This window comes from Sinohyriopsis cumingii, chromosome 16 (genome assembly GCF_028554795.1).
Source record: "Sinohyriopsis cumingii isolate HCF-2022 chromosome 16, ASM2855479v2, whole genome shotgun sequence".
Taxonomy (NCBI): Eukaryota; Metazoa; Mollusca; class Bivalvia; order Unionida; family Unionidae; genus Sinohyriopsis; species Sinohyriopsis cumingii.
Genome location: NC_142976.1, coordinates 40,936,516 through 40,963,583, shown reverse-complemented (window position 1 = coordinate 40,963,583; position 27,068 = coordinate 40,936,516). Strand labels below are relative to the sequence as shown.

The following is a 27,068-nucleotide window of genomic DNA, read 5'->3' as shown; positions in this document are numbered from 1 at the left end:
CATCAAGTTATGGACATGTGGTGGCACATAGTGTTAATCATCCCATCTGGAATCTCCGTTTTCCTCAACCGCAACACTGCATCACACCAGAATCCAAGCCCTAGGCTGTGCAACTGATGCAAAATTATGTTTAAACTTACAAGTTACGGAGACTGAAGAAAAATGGTTGCTACAGAGATTAATTAACTCTAAACAGCTTAATAGTTATCATCCATGGACCAAAAATAAAATGGCTAAAGAACGATGTGATTTTTTAACTTATACACCACTAAAAGAAATTTGTCAGCTACAATTGGTACTGTAATATCTTAAGACATAATTTTGGTGGCACTTGTATGCATAAAGAAAAAAAATCTATCACATAATGACCCAGGTCACTGCCATCAACACATTGTGCATTCAGAATGATTGCAGTTAGAATGATTAAACAAAAACCTGCATCTCCCAAAAGGCAAGTACAAATGATGCCATTACATAGCATTCTGTCGTCACTGTAGTAGTAAAGTGATTCCATGGCCTCACTGTATTTGCCTGTATATGACCCATATTCAAATGATGCCATGACATAGCATTCTTTTGTCACTGTAGTTGTAAAGTGATTCCATGGCCTCACTGTACTTGCCTGTATATGACCCATATTCAAATGATGCCATATCATTCTGTTGTGACTGTAGTAGTGAAGTGATTCCATTGCCTCACTGTATTTGCCTGTATATGTCCCATACTCAAATGATGCCATATCATTCTGTTGTGACTGTAGTAGTGAAGTGATTCCATTGCCTCACTGTATTTGCCTGTATATGTCCCATACTCAAATGATGCCATATCATTCTGTTGTCACTGTAGTAGTGAAGTGATTCCATTGCCTCACTGTATTTGCCTGTATATGTCCCATACTCAAATGATGCCATATCATTCTGTTGTCACTGTAGTAGTGAAGTGATTCCATCGCCTCACTGTATTTGCTTGTCTATGATGCAAACTCAAATGATGCCATATTATTCTGTTTTCACTGTAGTAGTGAAGTGATTCCGTTGCCTCACTGTATTTGCCTGTATATGTCCCATACTCAAATGATGCCATATCATTCTGTTGTCACTGTAGTAGTGAAGTGATTCCATTGCCTCACTGTATTTGCCTGTATATGTCCCATACTCAAATGATGCCATATCATTCTGTTGTCACTGTAGTAGTGAAGTGATTCCATTGCCTCACTGTATTTGCTTGTCTATGATGCAAACTCAAATGATGCCATATCATTCTGTTGTGACTGTAGTAGTGAAGTGATTCCATTGCCTCACTGTATTTGCTTGTCTATGATGCAAACTCAAATGATGCCATATCATTCTGTTGTGACTGTAGTAGTGAAGTGATTCCATTGCCTCACTGTATTTGCTTGTCTATGATGCAAACTCAAATGATGCCATATCATTCTGTTGTGACTGTAGTAGTGAAGTGATTCCATTGCCTCACTGTATTTGCTTGTCTATGATGCAAACTCAAATGATGCCATATCATTCTGTTGTCACTGTAGTAGTGAAGTGATTCCATTGCCTCACTGTATTTGCTTTTCTATGATGCAAACTCAAATGATGCCTTATCATTCTGTTGTGACTGTAGTAGTGAAGTGATTCCATTGCCTCACTGTATTTGCTTGTCTATGATGCAAACTCAAATGATGCCATATCATTCTGTTGTGACTGTAGTAGTGAAGTCATTCCATTGCCTCACTGTATTTGCTTGTCTATGATGCAAACTCAAATGATGCCATATCATTCTGTTGTCACTGTAGTAGTGAAGTGATTCCATTGCCTCACTGTATTTGCTTGTCTATGATGCAAACTCAAATGATGCCATATCATTCTGTTGTGACTGTAGTAGTGAAGTGATTCCATTGCCTCACTGTATTTGCTTGTCTATGATGCAAACTCAAATGATGCCATATCATTCTGTTGTGACTGTAGTAGTGAAGTGATTCCATTGCCTCACTGTATTTGCTTGTCTATGATGCAAACTCAAATGATGCCATATCATTCTGTTGTGACTGTAGTAGTGAAGTGATTCCATTGCCTCACTGTATTTGCCTGTATATGACCCATACTCAAATGATGCCATGACATAGCATTCTGTTGTCACTATAGTAGTGAAGTAATTCCATGGCCTCACTGTATTTGCCTGTGTATGACCCATACTCAGCTAGGAATAAAGCAGACCTGAAACTGTCATATCATAGTTCATACTGCGCAGGAGTTTTCAATGATTTTGTTTTATAAAAGTATTTATTTCATGGAAACTGAAGTTTGTATATCTTTAAGCAGAGGTAGAAGAAACAGCTAATATAAAGGTCAATATTCTTAAGGTTTAATTTGCTTTCAAACCTTGAAAATCAATTGTACACATCAGCTGCTACAGCCAAGGGATTACACTACATCTATCTGGGTACTAATGGGTGTTGTATGTCACTTCATCCCATTTCATTTATTTATTCACTATTTTTTGGAAATTAAAAAAAGTTCTACCCGTTTATATTGCCTCAATATAGTTTTCAGCAAGTCCAAGGACTTTTCAAAGATATATTCTTTTAAGATTCAAGAATTTTTTGAGGCAAAAGTGTTGTCAGGGTTGTGCATTTTCATTTATACTCATGATTTCAACATGCAGAGGAGAGCATAGATCAAGGGTCTCAAACCCAAACCACTCAGAGGGCATTTTTGATCGCCCAAGGGCCGCACCACCTTTGTTATCACGCAGGACACCTTGTGATGCCAATCATCTTGTGATGCCAATCATTTTGCAGGCCACAGAATAAGGCTGGGCAGGCCACATGTGGCCCACAGGCCATGTGTTTGAGACCCCTGGCATAGATCCTGGTCTAATGGTGGAGTTGAGAGAAAATCTGGGTTTCTACTTTGTAGTTCAGTATGCATCAAACATGGGTACTGTATGTACAAACAAGTCAAATCCAACAGCAAACAACACAGACTCCAATCTGATATCTCATAATGTGCCAGCAGATCAGGTTCTGTTATTTATTCTACTAACAAACTGCACAGACCCAGATCTGCTGGTGCATAATGCAACAGCAGATGTGAGTTCATGCAGTCTGCACCTAAACCCAACTTAAAAGTAGTAAAGTAGTAGTGTATTGTAGATAGGGCATCACATTTACCAAATCACACGGCTATGCTGTCTCACATTAAGGATTATATTACAGTAGAAAACTGGCAGCAGTAAATTTGTTGTTTTTCTCATTACACAAAAAACTGGATTCAGGACATTTATATTTCACAACTTTATTTCTTTGAATATGAATAAAAAAGCTAAAAGTTAACATCTGTATAAATTCAAATACTTCAAGGGACATAAAATCTGGACAAACTCGGCTTGCATAGTATTAGAATGTATAAACTATACACAATAATGCCCATCATAATAAAATGGGTTTTCAAAAATGTATAAAGACACAAAACCTGTTTCTCACAAAAAAATAATTGATAACATCCGAAATCAAGACTTTCCTAATAACTAATGACGTTGATAAATGTCCATTACTATTATGATCTTATCAAATGGGTAATAAAGCCCAATGATATCTGCTCAAGAAATAATTTGACTCTGTGAAATCGAGAGTATAGTTGTTGTTGTTGTGGGGTTTAATGCCATTTTTCAGCACACGATAAGCTATACATGGCAGCCAGTATTAATGGTGGAGGAAGAACCCGTGAAAACCCCGGAAACAACCACCAACTCACGAGAAGCTACTGGCAAGCTTTCTCACATACCCACACTGGCCGAATCCAAGACTCGAACCCACGCAGACTGAGGTAAGATGGTAGTGATCCGTAATGTAGAGCGCTTTAGACCACTCAGGGCCCCCGAGAGTGTGTGAACCATACAAATATCTATATAGTGATTAAAAAAATGACAGAACACTCCTCAAAAATATATCTATAAATTTTCCTGGCAGATCTACTATGGCTCAGCAGGAAATTTCTTCAGCAGAAAGGCTTTGGTTACTTAAAAAAAAAAAAAAATGGAAGAAAAATTGCATCCTATTTATAGATACACAATGTTTGGTCTTTAATATAGTCAGATTCTTTAATATTCCATTGTGCTAGCTATTCATTATACATCAAGGAAATGTCAAAATAGTTCATGTGTAAAAGATAAAATATAATTCAAGACGGTTGTACCAGATGTAATGGAACACATCTGGCTAAGGCTTGTCAATCCACAGCAAGCGTCTGGCAAATGTAGCAAGCCAAAAGAATGTTATGTAAAAGCTATAACTTGCACATAAACGAGTTTACTGCCTGTAGCAAAATAGAGTATTGACCAAAGAGAGCTCGTTACATGACTTTGTATTTAATATATCAGCTTCACTGATGTTTGCATACCTTGAACTTAAAATAAAAAAATGTTTATGGACGGTTGAAATTGGAGAAACGTGCATCTGACAAGTTTTGTTGGCTACTGAGCTACAGTTATTCAAAACTATCTCCATAGTTAAATGTAATAAACAATCTGATTGGATCAGTTTCTTTCAGCTCCAACCAATCAGATCACCAAGCTGTAGACCTTTTTGATCTACTTAAATATGCTCATGGCTGATGTGAAACAAAGTGGATCAATAACCCTTGAATAGTGAAGATGATTGGAACTGACCTAACTTTTGATCTCTCATTACAACATGGCTCCAAATACAGTACAATTATGAAGCCCCAAAACTGACTGAATTTAGATTTACCATATATACTTTCTTATAAGACTAGTCCAACTGCAAAGTGCATAACCTAGATCTGCCATAGCATGATGCACCAGCAGATCTGGGTCTGTGCAGTTTGCTAGGAATAATCAGTAGGATAAACAACATAGACCCTGATCTGCAGGTGCATTATGCTACAGCAGCTCAGGATCTTTGTTGTTTACAGTCTGACTCAACTAATAAGCAAATACATACCATATCGTTGCTACCAAAATTTATTTTACTTGGCTTTAGTTCCATGAATCTATCATACTGCATTTTTATGGCATTAAATACATAGTTCTGTTTTTCACTGTAAAATAGAGCCCATTATGACAGGGAACTTTACAGCACATTAACATCCATTTTCTGTGCCATAGTGCGACACAGATCCTTAGTTTTAGTACATCTTTGTATAAGGTACCTTCACTGGTAATAGAGTACTCTTGTATGGTTACCATGAACTGTCTTATCAATTATGATTAATGTACAGAGTTCCATACATATCATTTAATAAAAATATTTTAATTAATATCCAAAGTTAATGGGACTATTTATGTCATGAAAGTACATTAGTAACAAGTATTTTTCAATGACAATTCTGCTGGCCTGTCGTGGTTATTTGATCTGCAACAGTAAAATAATGCACATAATTGAAGTTACAAGTCAATTCAGAATCAGCTCTATAAAATCTGACCAGCTGCACAAAATATATAATAAAAATGAGCTCAGGACAAAAGGATTATCATGCTATATTATGCAACTGTTAATCTCAAGGATACACAAAAGATGAATTTATATTGGTATAAAAAGCAATATAATATTTGCACTGTAAAATGATATATGCAAGTAAAAAGCAAAATTTGCACACAAAAATGGCATCAACTTGACACAAAAAATATAATAAAGTTTTGATTTTGCTAGGTGACTGCAGACAACAAAAAAGAAAAGAATTTGGATATTTCTGATGGATTTAACTTCATCAGAGAGCTTTACATAATGAACTCTTGTTTCCATTCTGAAATGGACACTCAGTGAAATGCATCCCTACATTATATATTTCTCCTCCATGAAATTTGAACTCTGAAAATTTTTAATACTTTGTTTTGCTAAATAAAATTTTGATTACAAACTTACTTTTCTTGCTTTGTACTTCCAAAATAAATTTCAAGTACAAAACAGTACTTTTCTTGCTATTGAAATGACGAGTACAAAACTGTACTTTCTTGCTATTGAAATGACAAGTACAAACTGTACTTTTCTTGCTATTGAAATGAGTACAAACTGTACTTTTCTTGCTATTGAAATGACGAGTACAAACTGTACTTCTCTTGCTATTGAAATGACGAGTACAAACTGTACTTTTCTTGCTTTGACATATTCTCATCCTGTTAGTACAGTCACTTTCAAAAAGTCACACTCTGAATGTATGGGGTGATCTCCCTCAATAGCCCTGATGTCAAATTGAGCTTTGGCTGAACACTGATTGATAAAATAATATTTAGAGTTCAAATATGCATTTCTTATTTTATCAAAGCACTGATTAATAATTGGAAAAAATTTAGTCACACTATTTCTGATAATGATCATCAATCTCTAATGACATGCAAGTGTCTCTTTCTTTTTAAGTACGCATATTTTGCGAAGTTTTACCATCTTAAACTTCAAGAATTTCTTTGTTCAACCCCCAGTTACAACATCAATATTTCATTTTAATCTAAAACATGGAAGAAAACATTCACATAACAAAATAACTTACCAGTATTTCATTAAAATGCACTTATTTTATCCCTTCTTAATGTGAACTAACTTTCAACACAGATTTATGACTTCAATTTTTTTATTCAGGAACAAAAAGTTTTGGAAAAAGTCTGATGTAACATTCCTTATTTAATTAAGCAAAAGATAGCCCATTAATCCATTCACTTTATCTTTATAATTTGTTTGGTCCAATTGGAATTTTAATATTGGTTTTTCATCCAGATTTATTAATTCAATAAAAGAAAGAAATTATATATACAGTCCAAGTGTTTAGGTATAAAATAATATTGGTTTACATTCCTTTAATTTATCCGCATTTTATTGTTAGAATATATTTTATCAATCTGGACTGTGTGACTTTAATTGTTCATCTTTATATAGTACAGGACTCAAAGTCAATGTAGTTCAATTTCTCATTTTATTTGCTTTGATTTATGAACTATTAAACTCCAGTAAACTGATGAAACCCAGTAATATGTATGCCCCAAAAGCCACATAGCTTAACATTCCTGGGGATATGCAACATAAACAGTGATGAAACATTTATGTCATACAAAATTTACTGGACATTGCTGATACACAACACAGTCTTTGTAAACAAAAATTAACAAGACAATATACCATCCATTTACAAGAAATAATTGCATTATTGGAAATAATATGCCACTAGCTAAAAGCCAATTGTGTCCAGTTATATTAACCAACCTGCTTCATACATTTTATATCTAATGAAAACTGCGTGTAAAACGTTTTCTAATGTTTGGCACATATCTGAAGAATAAATGTTTGTGTAACAAAAACAACTGTTAGACATACATTCAGGAGATGATGAAAATTTGTGTAGACATATATAGCACAAAACTATTTTTGAAAACATCTACACAAAAAATTATATAATACAAAAAACAAAATACACATGCATCCCACAGAGTATCCAAAACCAGTATTTGCAAAATCTGAACACAATGAATGAGCAAATTTAACGAGGGTTTTATGAAAGCCATTGGCTCAACTATGCCATCCGCTATGCTGTTAACTATACTAAATAATACAAATTTTAACAAAAAACTCTACTGCTGAAAGTGATATCTCTACCTCTTTAACATATGCTTGCATAGATGAGACACTAACCCTTGGCACATACAGTTTTAGTACTACCAAATGTGATAACTACACATCATTTTCTACGCCCTCTTTTGAAACATCATAGGGTACATCAACCTTGACTGCCCCACTATCTACAATTTTGACCAAGTTGATAGGCCAATCAGAAGAGTTTGTTGGGGTTTTCTCAATCTGCCTGATGACTTTCATTCCCTCAATGACCTTCCCAAACACTGTGTGGTGTCCATCCAGCCATGGGGTTGGTACAACTGTGATGAAAAACTGAGAGCCATTGGTGTCAGGGCCTGGAATAAAGAAAAGCAAAGTGCACAAATCTATAGTTAGATTTTTTTTATTTTATAGCAGTAAAGATATTGTATACTGGCAAGTCTATGGTATGGACCTTATTGCAAGCATAAATTTCTTGTAATGGGATGGAAAGAGGGGCACTTTTAGCATGTAGGACACTTTGTTCAAGGAAGACGCACTTTTTGTAATAAAAGGTATTTTTTTAAAGGATAAAAAGATGTCAATACAGGAAAAAAAATCTGTTATAAGCTGCCTATGCTCTGAGCAACCAGCTATCATTTCCGACCATAATCATAATACATGGATTGAATTTATTATATAAACACTGTCGTGAGCAGCCACCTGCTGAACGTGACCAGCAACCATGTCTTGGCAAAATATGCGTTTTGACACTGCTATGAAGGATGGCATCACAAAAATGGGGATAAGCTCCACAGACCTTTATTCAATCCAATGACCGCTTATATCTATTTAAAAAAAAAGATTCAGTTACTGGTATCTGAAACTTTGTAGGTTATGCATCTAATGTTTTACATTTGATTGTAAACCAGACTAAAGTACTTATAGAATACATGTAGCCTGGTTCCTGGCCTTATCATAGCTACAAGTAGGACCCAGTATCCAGCTACATGTAGCCTGGTTCCTGGCTTTATCATTGCTACAGGTAGGATCCAGTATCCAGCTAAATGTAGCATGGTTCCCGGCCTTGTCATAGCTACAAATAGGACCCAGTATCCAGCTACACATAGCCTGGTTCCTGGCCTTTTCATAGCTACAAGTAGGACCCAGTATCAAGGTACACACAGCCTGGTTCCCAGCCTTTTCATAGCTACAAGTAGGACCCAGTATCCAGCTACACATAGCCTTGTTCCTGGCCTTATCATAGCTACATGTAGGACCCAGTATCCAGTTCTGTGAATGACCATATTGTGGAAAGAGAGAAACACCAATGACTTTTATGTAATCATTTTAACAACAATCGCTTGAATAGTGAAGACTGTTCTGATAAAAACCATGCATAAAAAAAGAACAAAAAAAGTAGTCTGGCTACCAGTTTATATAGAGTGACAGATGGTACAGTCCATAAAAAAGGCTAATGTACATGTCGCAAATTGCCATTGTAGTGCCAAAATTAAGGTAGTGGTTGTGTATATTGTCTTAAGAGTTAATCCATATTGATTGGGGGTGAATAAGGTTAAACCATCAAGTAAGAATTGTTGGCGGGACTCGACTGATAGTGTTAAAGACTTGTGATGTTGCTTATTGATTTCCCAATGTTACAGTGATTACATCCCAGTCGCCAAGCCATCATCTATTCAAGTTGGTATGACCGTGTTATGTACTTAGTTTTATAGAGTTAATCCCTTGTGTCTTTTTTGAATTAAGCTGTTGACTTTTGTCTCTGAGTAAATAATGCTGTTTCTGGAAGATGATAAGTTTCTTTTCATTTCATTAATTGTTAGATATTCAATGCACACATTAATTTTTCACATTTTTCCAAAGCCTAGTCAAAACCGTCTTAACAGTTGATTTTACACCTGAGCACTAATAATGTCAACACCTAGTACCTTAATAACAATGGAAGAACCTCCAACTAAAACAGAAATTTTAATGCTGGAGACAATAATGTTAAATGCTGGTAAAAACAAATTTAGTATTACAAAGAAAAAGTAAATCAGAAATGATTTCATATGCTAATATGTGCATGTGATCTTCAAATGTCAATGTTATTTCATGTTTAATTACAAAAGTATATCTTTATTCAATATAAATGCATACAACCTGTAAAACCTGTTGAGAAACCACCTATTTTGAAAGACCATTTGTTGTTGGCAGAAGGGGCAATCTCTCATAACAAGTTTTACTCAAATGAAATTTAAAATTTAATCTTTCTGGAAGTAGAAACAGATAGGCTGGTTAATTCCTCCTTTAGGATATTGGTTTGTTGATAGTGAATTTTATGCTACACCAACACTGTAAGGCTATATTATATTAACACATCAAAAAGATTATATGATAAATATTTGTGTCCAAGAGGTTTATTACCAACGAACGATAAAAGGAGCCCAAAAAAAGGTGAGATGATATGGCATGATTGTGATGATAATATATGAAGGTGTGTGTGTGTGTGAATTGGATTTTTAACATAGCTTTAATAATTTTTCAGTCATATCGCTATGATGTCTGCAGTGTGACAGTTTATAGTGATGTCTAGCACTGGGGCATCATGCCGCAGAAATGCAGCATGATGTCCCACCCAGTCACATCATCATGACACCAAGACACCTCTTAATGCTGAGCACCAAGCAAGACAGCTGTTAGTATCATTTTTATAAGTCTTTGGTATGACTTGGCTGGGGTTCGAACCAGAGATCTCCCGCTTCCGAGGCAGAAGCTCTAGCCACCGGAGTGGTCAATATATGAAGGTTCTAAATCAATGGGAAATGTAAATGGTATGTATAAAGTGAAATTAGGCAATAAAAGATAATTTAGGGTTTGGATAAAAATACTCAAAGGAAATAGGCTGGTTTTTAAATAAATGCATTTTATTTAGTTACATTTATAAACTTAAATCTTCAGATATGAAACCAGTGTTGACATTTGAGCATAGGTCAAATTATGACCCTGTGACCCCCACCATTGGCTCACTTTTGCCTGGAAAATAATTTTTTTTAAATCTGTCAACCTTTCTCTAGTGGCTATCCATCCACACCTATGTTGGCACTAGCAATGGTCAAAGTTGCTAAATGCAGGGCTAAGGAAAAAATGTAATAAGGACCAAACTCTGGGACAACTGAGTTATAAGAGTTATTCATCCATGTCCTCATTACATCACACTTCTTCACTATACTGCTTGCATTTTTACTAAACAATCATGGGACTCTGGTGCAAACTTTATATTAAAATGGGCCAAAAATCATGACAATATCATGTTCTAATACACAACTCTTTAGATAAATATATAAGTGACCAGATTTGGAATGCAAGAAATGGCAGATGCACACAAAGGCCATGATTTCTCAGAGGTATTTACTTTTACATTGAAACCCTTTAGTAATCCAGGTTTTATAATTGTCCTCTTCAATGATCTATTATCACACATCTTTATCAGATAGAATAGGAGAGAAGAGAAATGCAACTTTTTATTATCATCATCTGGTCAGACATTGCCCCCAGATCACCAGTATTTTTAAAACTGTGCAGTATTATTAATAAATTGTCAGGCCAAAGTAAAGATGCAGGTAAATATTTATCACAAGACAACTGTCAGTAACTTGCATTCTTAATAAAAAGTTTTGGTCAAATCTCAATTCTAGTGAACTACACAATGGCCGCCATAAACAGAATGCTGATTGGCCAACAGAACTGGAAATTTCTAGGCCATTAACTGAACTAGATTTTAACCAATCAGCTGGTGTCTGCTTTATAAATATATTACAACAGCATGCATTGTGTAAAATTTGCAGAACTTAAAAATTTGTCTTAACTTTCATCCCTCAACCAGACTTCCAAATTTTTATGCTATAAATGAACTCTAAGAATTGTATCTGATTTTGGGGTTGACTCCAAATTTCTTCCGGGCTGCATAAACAAAGATTGATAAAAGGAAAAATAGATAAGGGTTTAGGAAATAACTAGATTTTCAATCAAGAGAGAAAATCTTTTACATAAAATACCTTGAACTGATATTTGAAGCAACTACTTTTCTTTGAAACTGGTTCATTAGATTCATTTATGGAAACTTGTCAACAAGTTTTCTTTCTTTACCTGATATCCTAGCAGATACAGGTCTTCAGGTTGCTTTGATAATAAAAAGACACGGACTTTTGTAATTATAATAAAAAGACATGGACTTTTGTAATTATAATAAAAAGACATGGACTTTTGTAATTATAATAAAAAGACACAGACTTTTGTAATTATAATAAAAAGACATGGACTTTTGTAATTATAATAAAAAGACATGGACTTTTGTAATTATAATAAAAAGACACGGACTTTGTAATTATAATAAAAAGACACGGACTTTTGTAATTATAATAAAAAGACATGGACTTTTGTCATTATAATAAAAAGACATGGACTTTTGTAATTATAATAAAAAGACATGGACTTCTGTAATTATTTCTATTCAAAGCTGAATGATCTGATAACACCTACTTAATCCACGAAAGTAAACCTTGAAACAAGCTGATTTTTGAAAATACTCTGAAAACACTTTTTTAATCTATTCAATTATTTGTCAAACAGTATGTATGTTTGTCTCCTATAATTATCATGTAAGCAACAGATGATAAATACCGATCTTTATATTGTGCTCATAAGGATATCTAGATTGCTAATCATTAGAGATTAGTGTTGTTTATTTCCAAACACACCTGTGAAAGAAATCTTAAAAATTAAAACTATTAATAATTATCATCTTGAAATCTGTGACATTTATCAAAGCAATCTTCGAGTCTGGAAGATCGGCACAAATGCTATCAATGCTCACAAATCCCATAAACAGATATTATAAATAAAATGTTACCGACAAAAACAAATATCTATTCTCTATCTGTCAAAACTTACAAATAGTAATTATTGTTATGTATGAGAAATTGCTAGACTGACCCTGAAATTGACCAAACACAGAAATGACATTGACAGTATACCGTGTAAAATAAAGTACTAAAGTTGAAAGAAGAAACATTGGACAGTTCAGCAAGAGACCATGGTACATGTAATAAATGTTAATAAAGTTGCTGATATATGTACAGTGTGTGTAATTTGGATTTTTGACATAGCTTTAAAAAAAATCAGTCATATTGTCTGGAGTGTGGCAGTTTATAGTGATGTCTAACACTGAGGCATCATGACACAGACATGTAGCATTATGTCCCACCCAGTCACATTATCCTGATGCCAGGATACTTGACCTAAGTCCTAATACTTAACCTTTTAATGCTGAGCACCTAGTGAGGCAGCAGTTAGTACCATTTTTATAAGTCTTTTTGAAACCCCAATCTCCCGCATCTGAGGCAGATGCTCTAACCACTAGAGTATTGACATAAGTACAGTGCTGAGATCACAGTATATGGAACTTGCAGAACATAAAAACAGTGCAAACTGAACATGACCTCTTTCTCTGGCAATTTTGTTTACTCTACATCGGCAAACTTGAACTTGCCCAAGCCAAATTTGACATTGTTCCAGGCATCAGAAAAGTGGATATGTAAAGCCCTCTTGAAGCTCAAAAGATTCTGGGTCTGGTTCTACGCTGTAGTAGGATCAGCAATGTACAAGAGAAAAAATAAAACAAGTATCTGGCTGATGAAGTAATGTATCTCTTTAGGGTAGATAACATATCATGGGAAAATAAGAACAGAAAAGCAAGTTCCTTCCTGAATGCAAGAAGGGACTGCTAAAGGGAGATAATCAATATGAAAGGCTTTTAAGTTCCAGCCTCAAGATTGCAATGTATTTCTGATTGTGGTTTGTAGTGTATTTCTAAGAGTGGCTAAAAACATTACCAAAAAGTGATGTCAAGTCCTTCTGTATATTTCTGCTTAAAACAGTGATCTTCACACGCTAAGCTGGCAGTCAGAAAAAAGTAGGTGCAACGTGCATGTGTGTGTGGTAAAGAGGATGTAATAGGAAAAGAACAGGACCATATTTTGTTTTTCTTAAAATGTTCAGTTCACAACTGCAATCCCGTAATACCTGCATTGGCCATGCTAACCCATCCTGGTCCATAGTGCTTAAGTGTAAAGGTCTCGTCCTTAAAATATTCTCCATAAATGCTCTTGCTGCCACTTCCATCGCCTTTGCTAAAGTCACCACCTGTCAACATACAGATGTTTTGTACAGTGAACTCTCAGATTCAGCAACCAAGGTCTAAGTATTACAGGTGATAACACCTTTTAACAGGGGCACATTATAAGCAATTTGTTAATCCATGATGGATAAATTGCAAATTCACTTACATGATAAGATCTATGGAGCCCATTTTTTGAAACAAGAGTTGGCAACAAAAATAAACAAAAAATTACAAGATTATTTTACAAACTCCCATTAAATGGATCATCAGTATTTGCACATTTATGAGGTTAAAATATCAAATTATCTTTTGACTTTACCAATGAATCAGTGTTCAAAGAATTTTTTCAGACACAGGCCCAAAAAACATAACACTTGTCCTTAAACTCAATTTTCTTCCATCGCAATAGCCATATTTTTTTATAATTATATCAATGCAACTTATTCTTCAGCAATAATTCTCAAATTAGCTACAAACTGTGGTGGACATAGTATTAGAAGTCATATATGCAACATCTTCATTTACAACAATGTAACCGTCATTAGAAGTGTTTTGATCAAAACTCCATAATTATTGCCCATTCTGTGGGTAGTGACAAGTTTTTCATGACAGACATCATGGCAACCATACTGGATGTATGACTGGCACTATTTTCATTTAGGACCAACTAGGTATAATAAGAAGTCTATTACAGCAAACCCTATGCTGATATAGCTAGCATTTAGGAGTAGAGATAACATTATTTCCCTGATAGCACTGATATTGGCCATACTGATTTATTTTAATTTAGAACTCTGTAGACACCTTAAGAACTCGTCTGATTTTGACATATCAAAATGATTTTCCATTTAAGAGTAGTAGCTAAAACAAAATTTTCAAGATGGCCAAATGTTGGATGCCAGATCAGCACCATTTTACTTCGAGATCCACAAAAGATTGTTATAAGTCTTTCAGTGAAAACCCCATGCCACTGACTTTTCATTCAGGAGTAGTAACCAGAAGATTTTCAAGACAGCCGATATGGTAGCCATACTGCATGTCAGGTTGGTACCATTTTCATTTATGTCCAAGCATACATCATACGAAGTTTTTCAGAATAGCAATGATTTTCAATATGGACACCATGTGGTGGCCATAATGGATTTCAGATTGGCAATTTAAGACCCAACTGGACATCAAACAAATCCTCTTGGTGAAAACCGTATGCCAATGTAACTTTCTACTACAATGGAGTTTTATCAAGAAGATTTTCACAATGGCATTCATGGTGACCATTTTGGACTTCAAATTTTTACTTGGGATCAACATCCTAAGAAGTCTTTAAAGGAAAACCCCACACTGATATGACCATTAATGTAAGAGTAGCAATAACAAAATGTTCAATATGACCTTTGTAAAGAATGTTTATGTCTTTTTTACCACTCAAATCTTGATAAATTTTCCCTTAAAAGAATGGTTACCTCCAGGTCCTGATATCAACCAATTTCCATTCACATTCTGTTGCTGATGGGTTCAAAACTAAGAGGCACAGATTTATTTTTATTTTAAAAAAACCATAGAAAATAGTAGCTTTTACTGTCATAATTAGTTTGCATATTACAGCAATTACTGGATCACATTTATGAAGACACCCCCTGTTCATATCAACAGAATTTGCAGCTACTAACTCCTTGGCTTAAAACACTGTCTTGGTTGCTTTCAGAAGTCTCTAATCCCAAAGCTTGGCTTAATTCTGAAATTAGCTCATAGTTACCACTAAATAAATTTAACCAGTGATGCAAAACTCTGTAAGCATAAAACAGAAAAGTCAGGAAAAGACAGCTCAAAGTTATTCATGAAGGACAAGTCAGTGCTAATTACAGGTAATTAGTGACATACAAAGAAGCAAATAGCTGATTCCACAATCACATATTATGTGTTTCACTTTGAACAAAGTTTACAACCTTTAATACAAGATTTTGTTAATAAGCTCAAGATTTTGTCTGACAAAGATTCTGCCAGTTGCTGATGGGAAACTCACACAGAATAGGGGACAGACCTGGTCTGGAATTAATGGGGCACTTATTACCGGGCTATATGATTTTTGGAGTACTTGGCACAGAAAAGCCATTTATAACCGATCATACAGATATTTAAACAACAAATGACTGCATAGGTTTATGTCTAATGTTTAGTGCACTGACGTCACTGAGAAACTATTAACAAAAAAATCTGCAGTAACTCATACTTACTCAGCATAACAGTTGGCTTTACTCTGACGACTACTGAGGCCTTCAGTGTCCTCTGACATGATGAAACGCATGCTAATTAACAGATTATTTGTCTCCAGCCGATAAAAATACCTGAAAGATGCCGACATCAAAGTGACATCCAGGTGTATGATCAGATTCATTTATTCATAAAAACACTAATCTGTACACTGTTCTTTAAAACTTGCAGTGAGATAAAAAAATAACTAAGTTCTCATAAAACACATATTATTTTGTCTTTTCATTCATTTGCCTGGTTTCCAGTTGTAGTGTTCCAGCAACAAGCAACTGTCACATGCCATGTGCCATTGAGAAGGAAGTGTATACTGACATCTAAAATTACTATCTTGCAGAATTAAACGTGCAAAGATTGACGAGTCAGTCTCCTGAATTAATGGGTGTAATACTGACTATGAAGTCTTTATTTATTTGTGTTTGTCTCAACTGGATACACATTGGTCTAATCCTAAAATGGAGGCAACTCTAACTTAACTCATATAAATTTGTGAGTATTCCTTATCACCGTCTTCAATTAATTCTTTTTATTATTTCCCTAGATCCAATATTAAAATCCATTAGATGACAGGACAAATGAGTTTACTTCTTGTGTATCAATGATGGCTACTAACACCTCCACTCGTCTGCATTCATCCTCTCTATTGTGCACCCTCACTTATGATTAAGTTGTGTTTGCCTCTTTCAATTGACAACTGTGAGGTGTGTTTGTGTATGTGTTAACATTATGGTACAAACTGATACACGGATGTGAAAAATATACTCATTAAACATTACATGAATTATATAAAACAATTTTCATCACAATTGAACACACACTGATAAACTTGTACACATTTAACACAATTTTTCCAAGCTAACATGCTTTATGATAAAACCTCAGAAGACCCAGCAACAACTTGTGCAAAATTTCAAATTTTTATTTATGACTTATTCAATGATAAAATCACAATTGTCATTTGAAGAAAAAAGGTTTTCACAAGGCTATAGGCTTATATCTGACTATGCATTATTAAGAATAAAGATCTTGTTTCTTGTGGAAATACACACCTTGGATCATGAAGTCCTGAATCACTCTGTGGAATACACTGTCTTTGTAGCCAAAGCCATGCTCCCCAGTTGCCAGCTGGACAAAGTTTGCTACTGTTTTGGGAGCAGTCTCTCCAAATAAACCAATCCTTATTCTCCCAATCTTCTCATCTCCTATAGTGATGTCAAAGAAAGCCTCGTGTGTAACTGTGGTTTCTCCTGCCTGGAATCAAAATAAATACAGAACTCTCAAATCCAGACATTTATCATCTACTCAGATCATATACCGAAAAAGCAACTGTTATGGATGAGTCATCTTTGAAAAAGTATATAAGTATTTCCACTATTTCACCTTCTGATCCGACCGTTCCAGGGGCCTAGTGGTTAGAGCGTCCGCCTCAATGAGGGAAGGTCGAGGGTTCTTACCCTGTCCATGTCATACCAAAGATTTATAAAAATGGTACTAATAGGTGCCTCATTAGGTGCTCAGCATTAAAAGGTTAGCGTTAGGACAGGGTCGTCCTCGTGTCAGGATAATGTGACTGGGTGGGACATCATGCTACATGTCTGTGGCATGATGCCCCAGTGCTAGACATCACTATAAATTGCCATACTGCAGACATCATAGTGATATGACTGCAAAATTGTTAAAGCTACATTAAAATTCCAAAAACACACACACCTTCTGATCCAGTTAACCCCCCAGTGAAAACTGGCTCCAAGTCTTGCCCTCTTTTGTTTCCCTTTTACTTGCAAGTAATTTCTATCATTTTCAGGTTTCTAAATCACATGTTGAATGTTTTTAATTGTTGGGTGAATTGGTCCTGTGTGATATCATAAGACAGTCATAGCTGGCACCCCATGTTGTAGATAAATGTTCATAAATGGCTTTTCTGTGCCAAGTACTCCAAAAATCATATAACCCGGTAATAAGTGCCCCATTAATTCCAGACCAGGTCTGTCCCATATTCTGTGTGAGTTTCCCATCAGCAACTGGCAGAATCTTTGTCAAAATCTTGAGCTCATTAACAAAATGCATCATTTTTATCATGAATCATCTTGTATTAAAGGCTGTAAACTTTGTTCAAAGTGAAACATATCTGATTGTTGGGTGAATTGGTCCTGTGTTCTATCATGGTGGACAGTCATAGCTGGCACCCCATGTTGTAGATAAAAACCTCTCAGCTGTCAGCAGAGCCATTCAACACTATACCAATCTAGATTTTTAACATAGCTTTAATAATTTTCTTGTCATATCGCTATGATGTCTACAGTGTTGCAGTTTAGTGATGTCTAGCACTTGTGGCATCATGCTGCAGACATGTAGCATCGTGTCCCACACAATTACATTATTATCCTGACACCACAGGCTGACCAGTCCTAACACTAACCTCATAATGCTGAGCACCAAACAAGGCAGCTGCATGAAACATTTTTATAAGTATTTGGTATGACTCGATCAGGGTTTGAACACATGACATCCCACATCCGGCGGATGCTCTAACCACTTGGGCCAAAGGCGCAGTCTGTACCAATGAAACAAACAAAAACCAAAAAGCAGCTCATTTCATTCCATAATCAGCCATGCATGGGTTTTGTTTTATGTGGCAAGGTAACTTGAAAAGAATTGTTCTATGTGGCAAGGTGAGGGCTGTTAATGTGACATGGAAACTAGACAAGGGTTTTTTAATGTGGTTGTGTAAGCTGAAAAGGGTTCTTTAAAAATGTTACTAATGTAGCAAGGTAACATGACTAGGGGTATTTCTTGTGACAATGTGACTTGATGAGGTATGTTTTATGTGGCATAGTGACTTGAGAAGGCAAATCAATCAGCTAACCATAATTGTTTTATTCCAAAAGACAAAGTTACATATCAGCCAGAACTGCATTGTATGTATTCCAGGAGTGTGTATATGTAACTGCCTGAACCTAGTTTGGGAGTAAGCATTTGACTGAGTTAAGAGCAAGTTCCTAAAACAATTTAGAGTGATTTGCCACAGAGGAAAAAAATATTCATTGAAATGAGCAGGGAGTAGAATGATTACACTGGTCAACAGTGAAATCATTACTGACTTGAAAAGGCCCTAATCTGTAGTATTTTGGTGTGCCGAACACGAATATAACCGTGAAAAATTTGTATTGGCTCTCGTTTTGAAGATATTCATATACCTCATTTTCTATGTTTCACTGTGTAAATTTCTCCAGTAGGACTGCAGCAACATCCGGAATAATGATGTAACATTGCATAATACCATCATGCTCACATCATCCACAGTTGATTGCATCATTTTCTGATGCAATGCAATACTAATGCCATGCGGCTGCTGAAATAAGTTGACGTCAGCAGTGTACTATACATGTGTAGGCCTATTATACTAATGCCAGGCGGCTGCTGAAGCTGACGTAAGCAGTGTACTATATAAAGCCCAATCAGATAGGTTCAGCATTTAAAATATTTTAGACGTTGTGCGAGACAGTTCAAGCTACTGTTACATAAAACTTATTATTTTATCCATTTACGTACAATAAAGAACAGTAATGCCTCGAAAGTGTGTTAATACCGCGGACAATTTTTGCTATATTTGTGGGGAAGTGACATTTGCCAACCAGAAGAAAAGTATCAATTCTCAAGTGAAGAAGGCATATTATCTTTACTTCGGATGCAAGGTTGGTGACCAAGACAAGCCTTGGGCTCCGCATATATGCTGTGCTACATGTACAACACAGCTTTCACAGTGGTTGAATTGCAAAAGGTCATCAATGCCGTTTGCAGTCCCAATGGTGTGGAGAGAGCCAAGCAACCACCTAAATGACTGTTACTTCTGCTTGGTTCCTCCTCTTTCCGGCGGAATAACGAAGCGAAAGAAGTCGAGAATAGTCTACCCAAACATTCCGTCTGCATTGAGACCAGTTCCACATGGTGAGGGACTTCCTATTCCAGAACCTCCAGCAGAATATTCTCTTGATTCATCTGACGAAGACAAAGGTGAGTCGACCTGTTCTTCTCCTGGTCCATCAGCATGCAGTGATCCAGATTTTCACTGTGGTGCATCATCAACCCCACACAGAATAACACAGGAAGAACTAAATGACCTGATTCGTGATTTGGACTTATCAAAGAACAAGGTAGAATTGCTAGGATCAAGACTCCAACAATGGAATCTTCTAGAAGAAAATGTCACAATTACTGCATATCGAAAGCGCCACCAGCAATTGGAGCCTTTCTTCAGAAAGGAAAGTAATCTGATATTCTGTTCCGATATTGAGGGCCTCATGAATGCTTTAAAAATCACTCATGACCCACAAGAATGGAGACTATTTGTGGACTCTTTGAAACTGAGTCTCAAGGCTGTGCTTTTGCACAATGGAAACATTCTTCCATCTATTCCAGTAGCGTATGCTGTCCACATGAAAGAGACATACGATAACTTAAGGCAGCTACTGAATTCCATTGAGTATAACAAGTACAGCTGGCACCTCTGTGGTGATTTGAAGGTAGTTGCCCTTTTAATGGGACTGCAGCAAGGATATACAAAATACATGTGTTTCTTATGCGAGTGGGATAGCCGAGCAAGGGAAATGCACTACATGAGGAAGGAATGGACTCACAGGCAGAATGTAGCCATTGGAGAGAAGAATATCCAACACCCAGCTCTGGTTGAGGCTCAGAAAATCTTGCTACCACCCCTTCACATCAAACTAGGTTTGATGAAGAACTTCGTGAAAGCCATTGACCGGACTTTGCCAGCATTCCGATACCTGCATGAAAAATTCCCTCGACTCAGCGAAGCAAAGATTAAAGAGGGAGTTTTTGTGGGTCCTCAGATTCGAGAGCTTTTCAAAGATGACCGGTTCAACAACTTGCTGGAAGGTGACGCGAAACAAGCATGGAATGCTTTTCGCCTAGTTTCTACAAACTTCCTCGGAAATGTTAGGGCAGAAAACTATAAGGAACTAGTAGAAGACATGTTGATGAAGTATGAGAAACTTGGCTGCAATATGTCTCTAAAGATTCACTTCCTTCATTCCCATTTGGATTTCTTTCCTAGCAACTGTGGTATTGTTAGTGATGAACACGGCGAACGTTTTCATCAAGATATCGCAACAATGGAACAAAGATACCAGGGAAAATGGTCCACTACAATGCTGGCTGACTACTGCTGGACACTCCTCAGAGATGTTCCCGAACAGCTGTACAAGAGACAGGCGAAGAAATCTAAGATGTAGTCAATGACTTGATTTTTTATAGGTAGGCTATTACAGTTGACCTTTTACTATTGGAATGCATTTCGTTATGTAAACATTAATTTCTTGCAGATTAAAAAAAAACTAGAGCCAATTTTGCAATTTGACTGTCATATTCGTGTTCAGCACATAAAAATTGATAAGAATTGACTAATTTTATTTCAGTAACATGACTTTTGTAAAAATTTGTTGTCCAGTGTTATATTACCGTAGTAACTAAATGATTTTGTTCCAATCAGTGTTACCATTGGCAGAACAGCATTCTGTGTATATGTAACATGAAGCTAGAAAACAAAATGGGTTATGACAAAGGGGGATATATTTTACATGTTGTGGCAATGACCAAAACTATTGACAATTTGATTCATAAACTTGTTTCAGCAGGTTTGCATGATGACTGTATAAGCAGATATCAATAATCTATTTATTTCCTTCAAATGGTATGTAAATATAATGAATTGTACATTTGCAATAAGAATCTTTCTTAGACCACCACAATGTTTGCTTGACTTATGAATACTAAATCTAGAAGCTAACTGCATTTGTTTAACTCTGGATTTTGTTTTGCCTGGGGCTTAAAGCTTGAAAAGTAAAAGCTTTATGTTTCTGGATCCTGTTATCTATTGTAAATACCCACTAATTAATGCTCTGACATGTACTTGAACTAACATAGAAAGAATAATTGTTAAAGAACAATGGGTCATTTTGTAGGAAATGCAGCATAGTATATGTACTGCATATACTCTCGTATAAGCATAATAATATAAGAAAAAATAAAGGCCTGGAAGAAAGGGGGGGGGGGGGTCGGCTTATCCGTGGGCCAATGTGTAAACTTAACAGTTTTTAGGTCTTTTTTGTTGACTGTGCATATTTTCTGATTTTCCCAACACAAAGTTAAATAAAGGTAAATATAGACTTCATAATTTGTGAGCCGGTTGGGTTTACCAGGGAGACCATGCTGAACTATAATGTACAGTGAAAAGCATGCATAGCGTCACTTAAATCCTTACATATTCCCAAACATAGATGCAGATTTTGTTTTATTCATTGTTTCGACCAAATCCATTCTTCCAGATAACATTTCAGCTAGTTCTTAATAGCTGCTTCATTTACGCTGAATCACGCGCACACTAGTTACTCATTTTCAATGATATAAGCGATCCTATACATTGAGGTAATATTTTTAGAAAGGTACGCATGTTTAATTGTACAAGGCACATGATCATCCTAATTTACATGTTCACGAACAGTGGTAATAATAAAGGCTAAAATTCTCATAAAGATCAACTATGATCAACATCAATCAATTTTAGTTTTGCGTTTTAGCTGAACATAACTTTCCACACAGTGGAAAGCTTGATGTCTCTGTGGCTCCTATGTTGATAGTTGGCGAATTTGTCTTTTGTTTTGCGACAGCAGTACAGGCCAGTTAATCATTAAAACCCTAAAAATGGCTTGTAATAGGAGGGACATCTTACTGGTAACTATACCAGTTTAATGTTTAGTAGGGACGAAAAAGAGGTTAAATTTCAACTATTTTTCAGAATTTTAAAGAATGGAAACAAATTCATTTAAAATTGTCATGCCATTTTTTGTGAATATCAATATGAATATTGTCATCATAAGCCATGGAATAGAGAATTGATCTGTAGTATTTCTCCATTTAAACAAATACATAATCATAAATATTTCTTGAGAACCAACTCAGTGCCAGTTTCTTCTCTATCTCTGATACCACAATTGTCTTTACTTCATGAACAATGTAATATTGCTCAAAACAATGGTCAGAATTATTTTGAAAATATCGCAAAGTTAGCACATCCAAAATGTAATGTTGCACCATCCTAAGTTGACACTATAGAAATCCTGACTTACTGTAATGAAAACTTTGTGGAAACGCTTTTGTCATTGACTTTGTTTTATAGATATGAAAACTGACCAAATATATCTTATAACTAAATTTTAAAATAGCAATTGTTATTTACTAAATGTGATTTCAGATAAATGTATACATGTACAAGAACACTGTAATGAATATGCACTATTGGTTTTAAGAGTAACATACAATTTTATCTTGGTATGACTCATGATTATACTATTTCATGCTAAAATGTAAGGGGGCGTGTGATAAAAAGGCACATAAAGTCTTCAGAAGTACCTGGAACATAGAAAAAGTGAATTTATTCTTGAAGCTAAATGTTCACAACACATTTATATATAACCATATGTAAACAAATATGCAACTTTCAGCATGAAGTAACATGAGGTCAAGAATTTTCAACAAGTGACCAAAGACCAATATTAAAAATAGTGGACGGTACATATGCTTGAATGCTTCCTGTGAATTTATTTGAAATGCTATCATAAAGATGGGCTCATTTTTGAAATCTGCACACTAAAATTAAACACAAAAGATTCATTTTAAAAGCAGCATATAATTTCAACTTGTGTATGACTCAAAAATATATTATTTCAAGCAAAAATGTTGGACGGGGGGGATGATAAAAAGGCATAGGGGGGCTCCTGAATTACCTGGAACATATAAAATGTCAATTTATTCTTAAAGCTGAATGTTCACAAAACATTTATACGCAAATTTCAGCTTGAAATAACATGAGGTCAAGACTGTGACCAAAGACCAATATTAAAAATGGTGGACGGTATGGCTATTGGACAATTCGGCCCAACTTCGACCGAAAATAAGACAATTCGGCCCAATTTTATAATACAACTGACAACAGTTTTAACAAGTATTTATTTTTAACATATATTTTGTCAATTCTTATATAATATGTTTTTACTGTATAGTTCAAGATCCTTGCATTAGGTAACTTAATTATTCATTCTCATTTTAATTAGTTTGTAAAATAGAATAGGTTGAGGATAAAATTTGAAACATTTGGTGAACTAGATAAATGTTATCCGAAGTTATAATGGTTAGGAGCTTTCTGATATCTTTAGGAAAACCGTCCCAAATACAAATATTACTGGGGAGAAAGGATGTCTGATAAAAAGAAGTATAGTAGATTTTTGGGCCGAATTGTCTTATTTTCGGTCCAAGTTGGGCCGAATTGTCTTGGGCCGAATTGTCTATAAGTCTGAGGGTACATGTGTTTGAATGCTTCCTGTGAATTTATTTGAAACAATATCATAAAGATGTGTTCATTTTTGGAATCTGCACATTCAAATTAAGCAGAAAACATTCCATTTTAAAAGCAACATATAATTTCAACTTGTGTAAGACTCAAAAATATAGCATTTAATGCAAAAAGAAGTGGGGCGGGTGATAAAAAGGCACAGGGGGGCTTCTGAATTACCTGGAACAGAATTTTCAAAAATTGCCAAAGACTGATATTAAAAATGGTGGACGGTACATGTGTTTGAATGCTTCCTGTGAATTTATTTGAAAAGATATCATAAAGATGGGTTCATCTTTTAATTCTGCACACTCGAATTATGCAGCAGAAAACATTCCATTTTTATATATTCTATAATTATGAAAAAATCATCCCATGTTGCTAATGTAGGACTAAACCTTGCCCTAGAAAAATAAAGATTAGAGTGCAAGGATGCAAAAATGGCAATATATTTACAAATTTATCGCCAAATTCATGTAGTTTATCTAATACAAGTCTGGCAATGTAAAATACAACTTAAGTCATGTGAATTTCAAGACAGATAAATGTTTTATCAAAACTGGCAAAATCCCAACATTCCTATCGAGGCCTAGTGAAAAAAACAATGATTCGTCTCAACAAGTTAATTTAACAATTTAAAAAGATTTATTCCGCTTAACTATTGCTATAATGAGCATGCTACTTATTGTTTTAAATTTAAAAACCTGAACATCCAGCACAAAGGATAAAAGGCTGCCCAAAAACGCCAGGAAGAAACGATCCATGTCTGCAACTTTCAATTTCGCCACGTGCAAGCTTCCGGTTGAGGAGGGTTCCGTACCTCACATCCGCTATAGGAACCAAAATATCTCTGCTCTGAATCACTTAAAGGTCACTGGCCACCTATAATGTACAAACGTGTGATATTATTACAGTTATAAACAAAACGCATAAAAGTGTTTAATTAGACTAAAAACTCTGCTTTTTTTAGATGAAAAAATATTCGGTAATCTCCGTAAACAATCGGTAGTTTCCGCGTGCCTAAACCAGATATGACGTAATTTATCCCTTCTATTCAACACTAGGGGTTAAAGTATTTAATTTCCCCACGTAAATGTCCATGTGATAGAGCCTACGATGGTGCTTTTGTACAGCGAATATGGTGCACTATGTTGTATACGGATGTAACCAAAAGAGTGATGATGGAAAAAAAGGGTTCTTTCTTTTTCCGAAAGACCATGTTTACCAGAATTTGAGAAAAAAGTGGATTTAATCTGTGGGCTCGAATAGGGGAGGGATGGGAAAGTTGTATCATTTATGCCGGATTATGGTGAATATGGCCCAAAGACAATTCGGCCAAACTTAACAATAGTTTGTACTTTCTTTTTCTTCAACAAACAAGTAGATGTAATGTAAGATAGGTATTAGGAAAAAAACTAAATTTAAACAAACTATTTTGATATTCTTTGAAAGAAAATAATCATACATCGTAACGTACATATTTATGAGAGAAAACACAAACTGACATATCTTGCTTGTTCTAATTAAAATATTTATATAATTTTTTATGCTAAAAAATATATGCATCTGCACAAAGACATTCCCAGTTTAAGTCTTCCAAATTATCAATAATCATTTATAAAACAATAATACTTAACAGATAATATTCTACATAATACATATAAATTTTGCTAAAAGTAGTGTACATGAGATATTATAACAAATATACTTAATTTTAGGTTTCACGTTGTAACACACTCGATTACACATGAGGGAGAGAGTAATGTTGAGCATTTTGTCAGTATTTAGTTGCTGCAATATGAAGCTCTTACCAGCTAATTTTATTGTTTGTTTTTATTTTTCAAGTTGTCTTAGTGTGTTAAAAAAAAATATATATCCACGAACTCCGTATATGTAGCGGATGCCGGCTTGCGTATGCATCCTTAGTGTAGAAAATATCGTTTATGTCAAATAACAAAATCGCAAATGAGACGAAAATATCACCCAATTGCTTGAAGGCACCCGCCATTTACGCATTATGAGCTACTTATTGCAAACTGACCCAGATTATATTGTATCCAGGTTAACTATAAGACGGTATCTCGCAAATAAAAAATCATTATTTTAAAATACATTCAATGTGAGTGCAAATGATAATCTTTTTGCTAGCATGGGTTACATAAGTATTATTAAGGCAAATTATTGTTGGGTATACTATTTGCCCTGCAAACATCAATTATGATTACATATGGCAAACAAATAGAAGCCCGAGTGATAAACACAACTGGCAGGGAGCAATAAGCTCATTGTGTAAACTTACCGACAGGATATCAAATACATAGGTTATTTTATTACAAAGTAAACCAACCCCGGGAACTGACTTTGGTGTCTTTTTAGTGTGGTGATTTTTTCTTCTGAAGTCGGCCGACAAAAGGAAGTCAAGTTTGGTTCCTTTGGATTCTTTAAGTGTGCCGATTTCTTTCATCCTTTTCTTTTTTTAATTATTTTTTTTAAAATAAAGTCTGCCGACACAGGGAACCAAACATTGATTCTTTTTACCTGTATTAACGGGAATTTTCAAAATAAATTGAAACAATGGAACAGTCTTCAAAGCGACACAATCTAGTGCGTCGTGCACGCATACCCATATAAGGATGAACAGTAAATTAGTTTTCATTAGTTTCATCTAAATATTA

At 35.2% G+C, this 27,068-nt stretch overlaps 1 protein-coding gene across 1 annotated transcript; it reads right to left on the bottom strand.

Moving 5' to 3' along the window:
* Positions 1-3,277: 3,277 nt before the first annotated feature.
* LOC149780286 (peptidyl-prolyl cis-trans isomerase B-like) lies at positions 3,278-25,252 on the bottom strand. The gene is made up of 4 exons (XM_089937094.1): positions 25,098-25,252; positions 17,033-17,234; positions 13,622-13,741; positions 3,278-7,914 (listed from the first exon to the last, which is right to left on the bottom strand). Exons 1-4 carry the CDS (start codon positions 25,155-25,157, stop codon positions 7,676-7,678), a joined length of 621 nt encoding a protein of 206 aa, XP_089793220.1. The 5' UTR covers positions 25,158-25,252; the 3' UTR covers positions 3,278-7,675.
* Between the last annotated feature and the right edge of the window lie 1,816 nt (positions 25,253-27,068).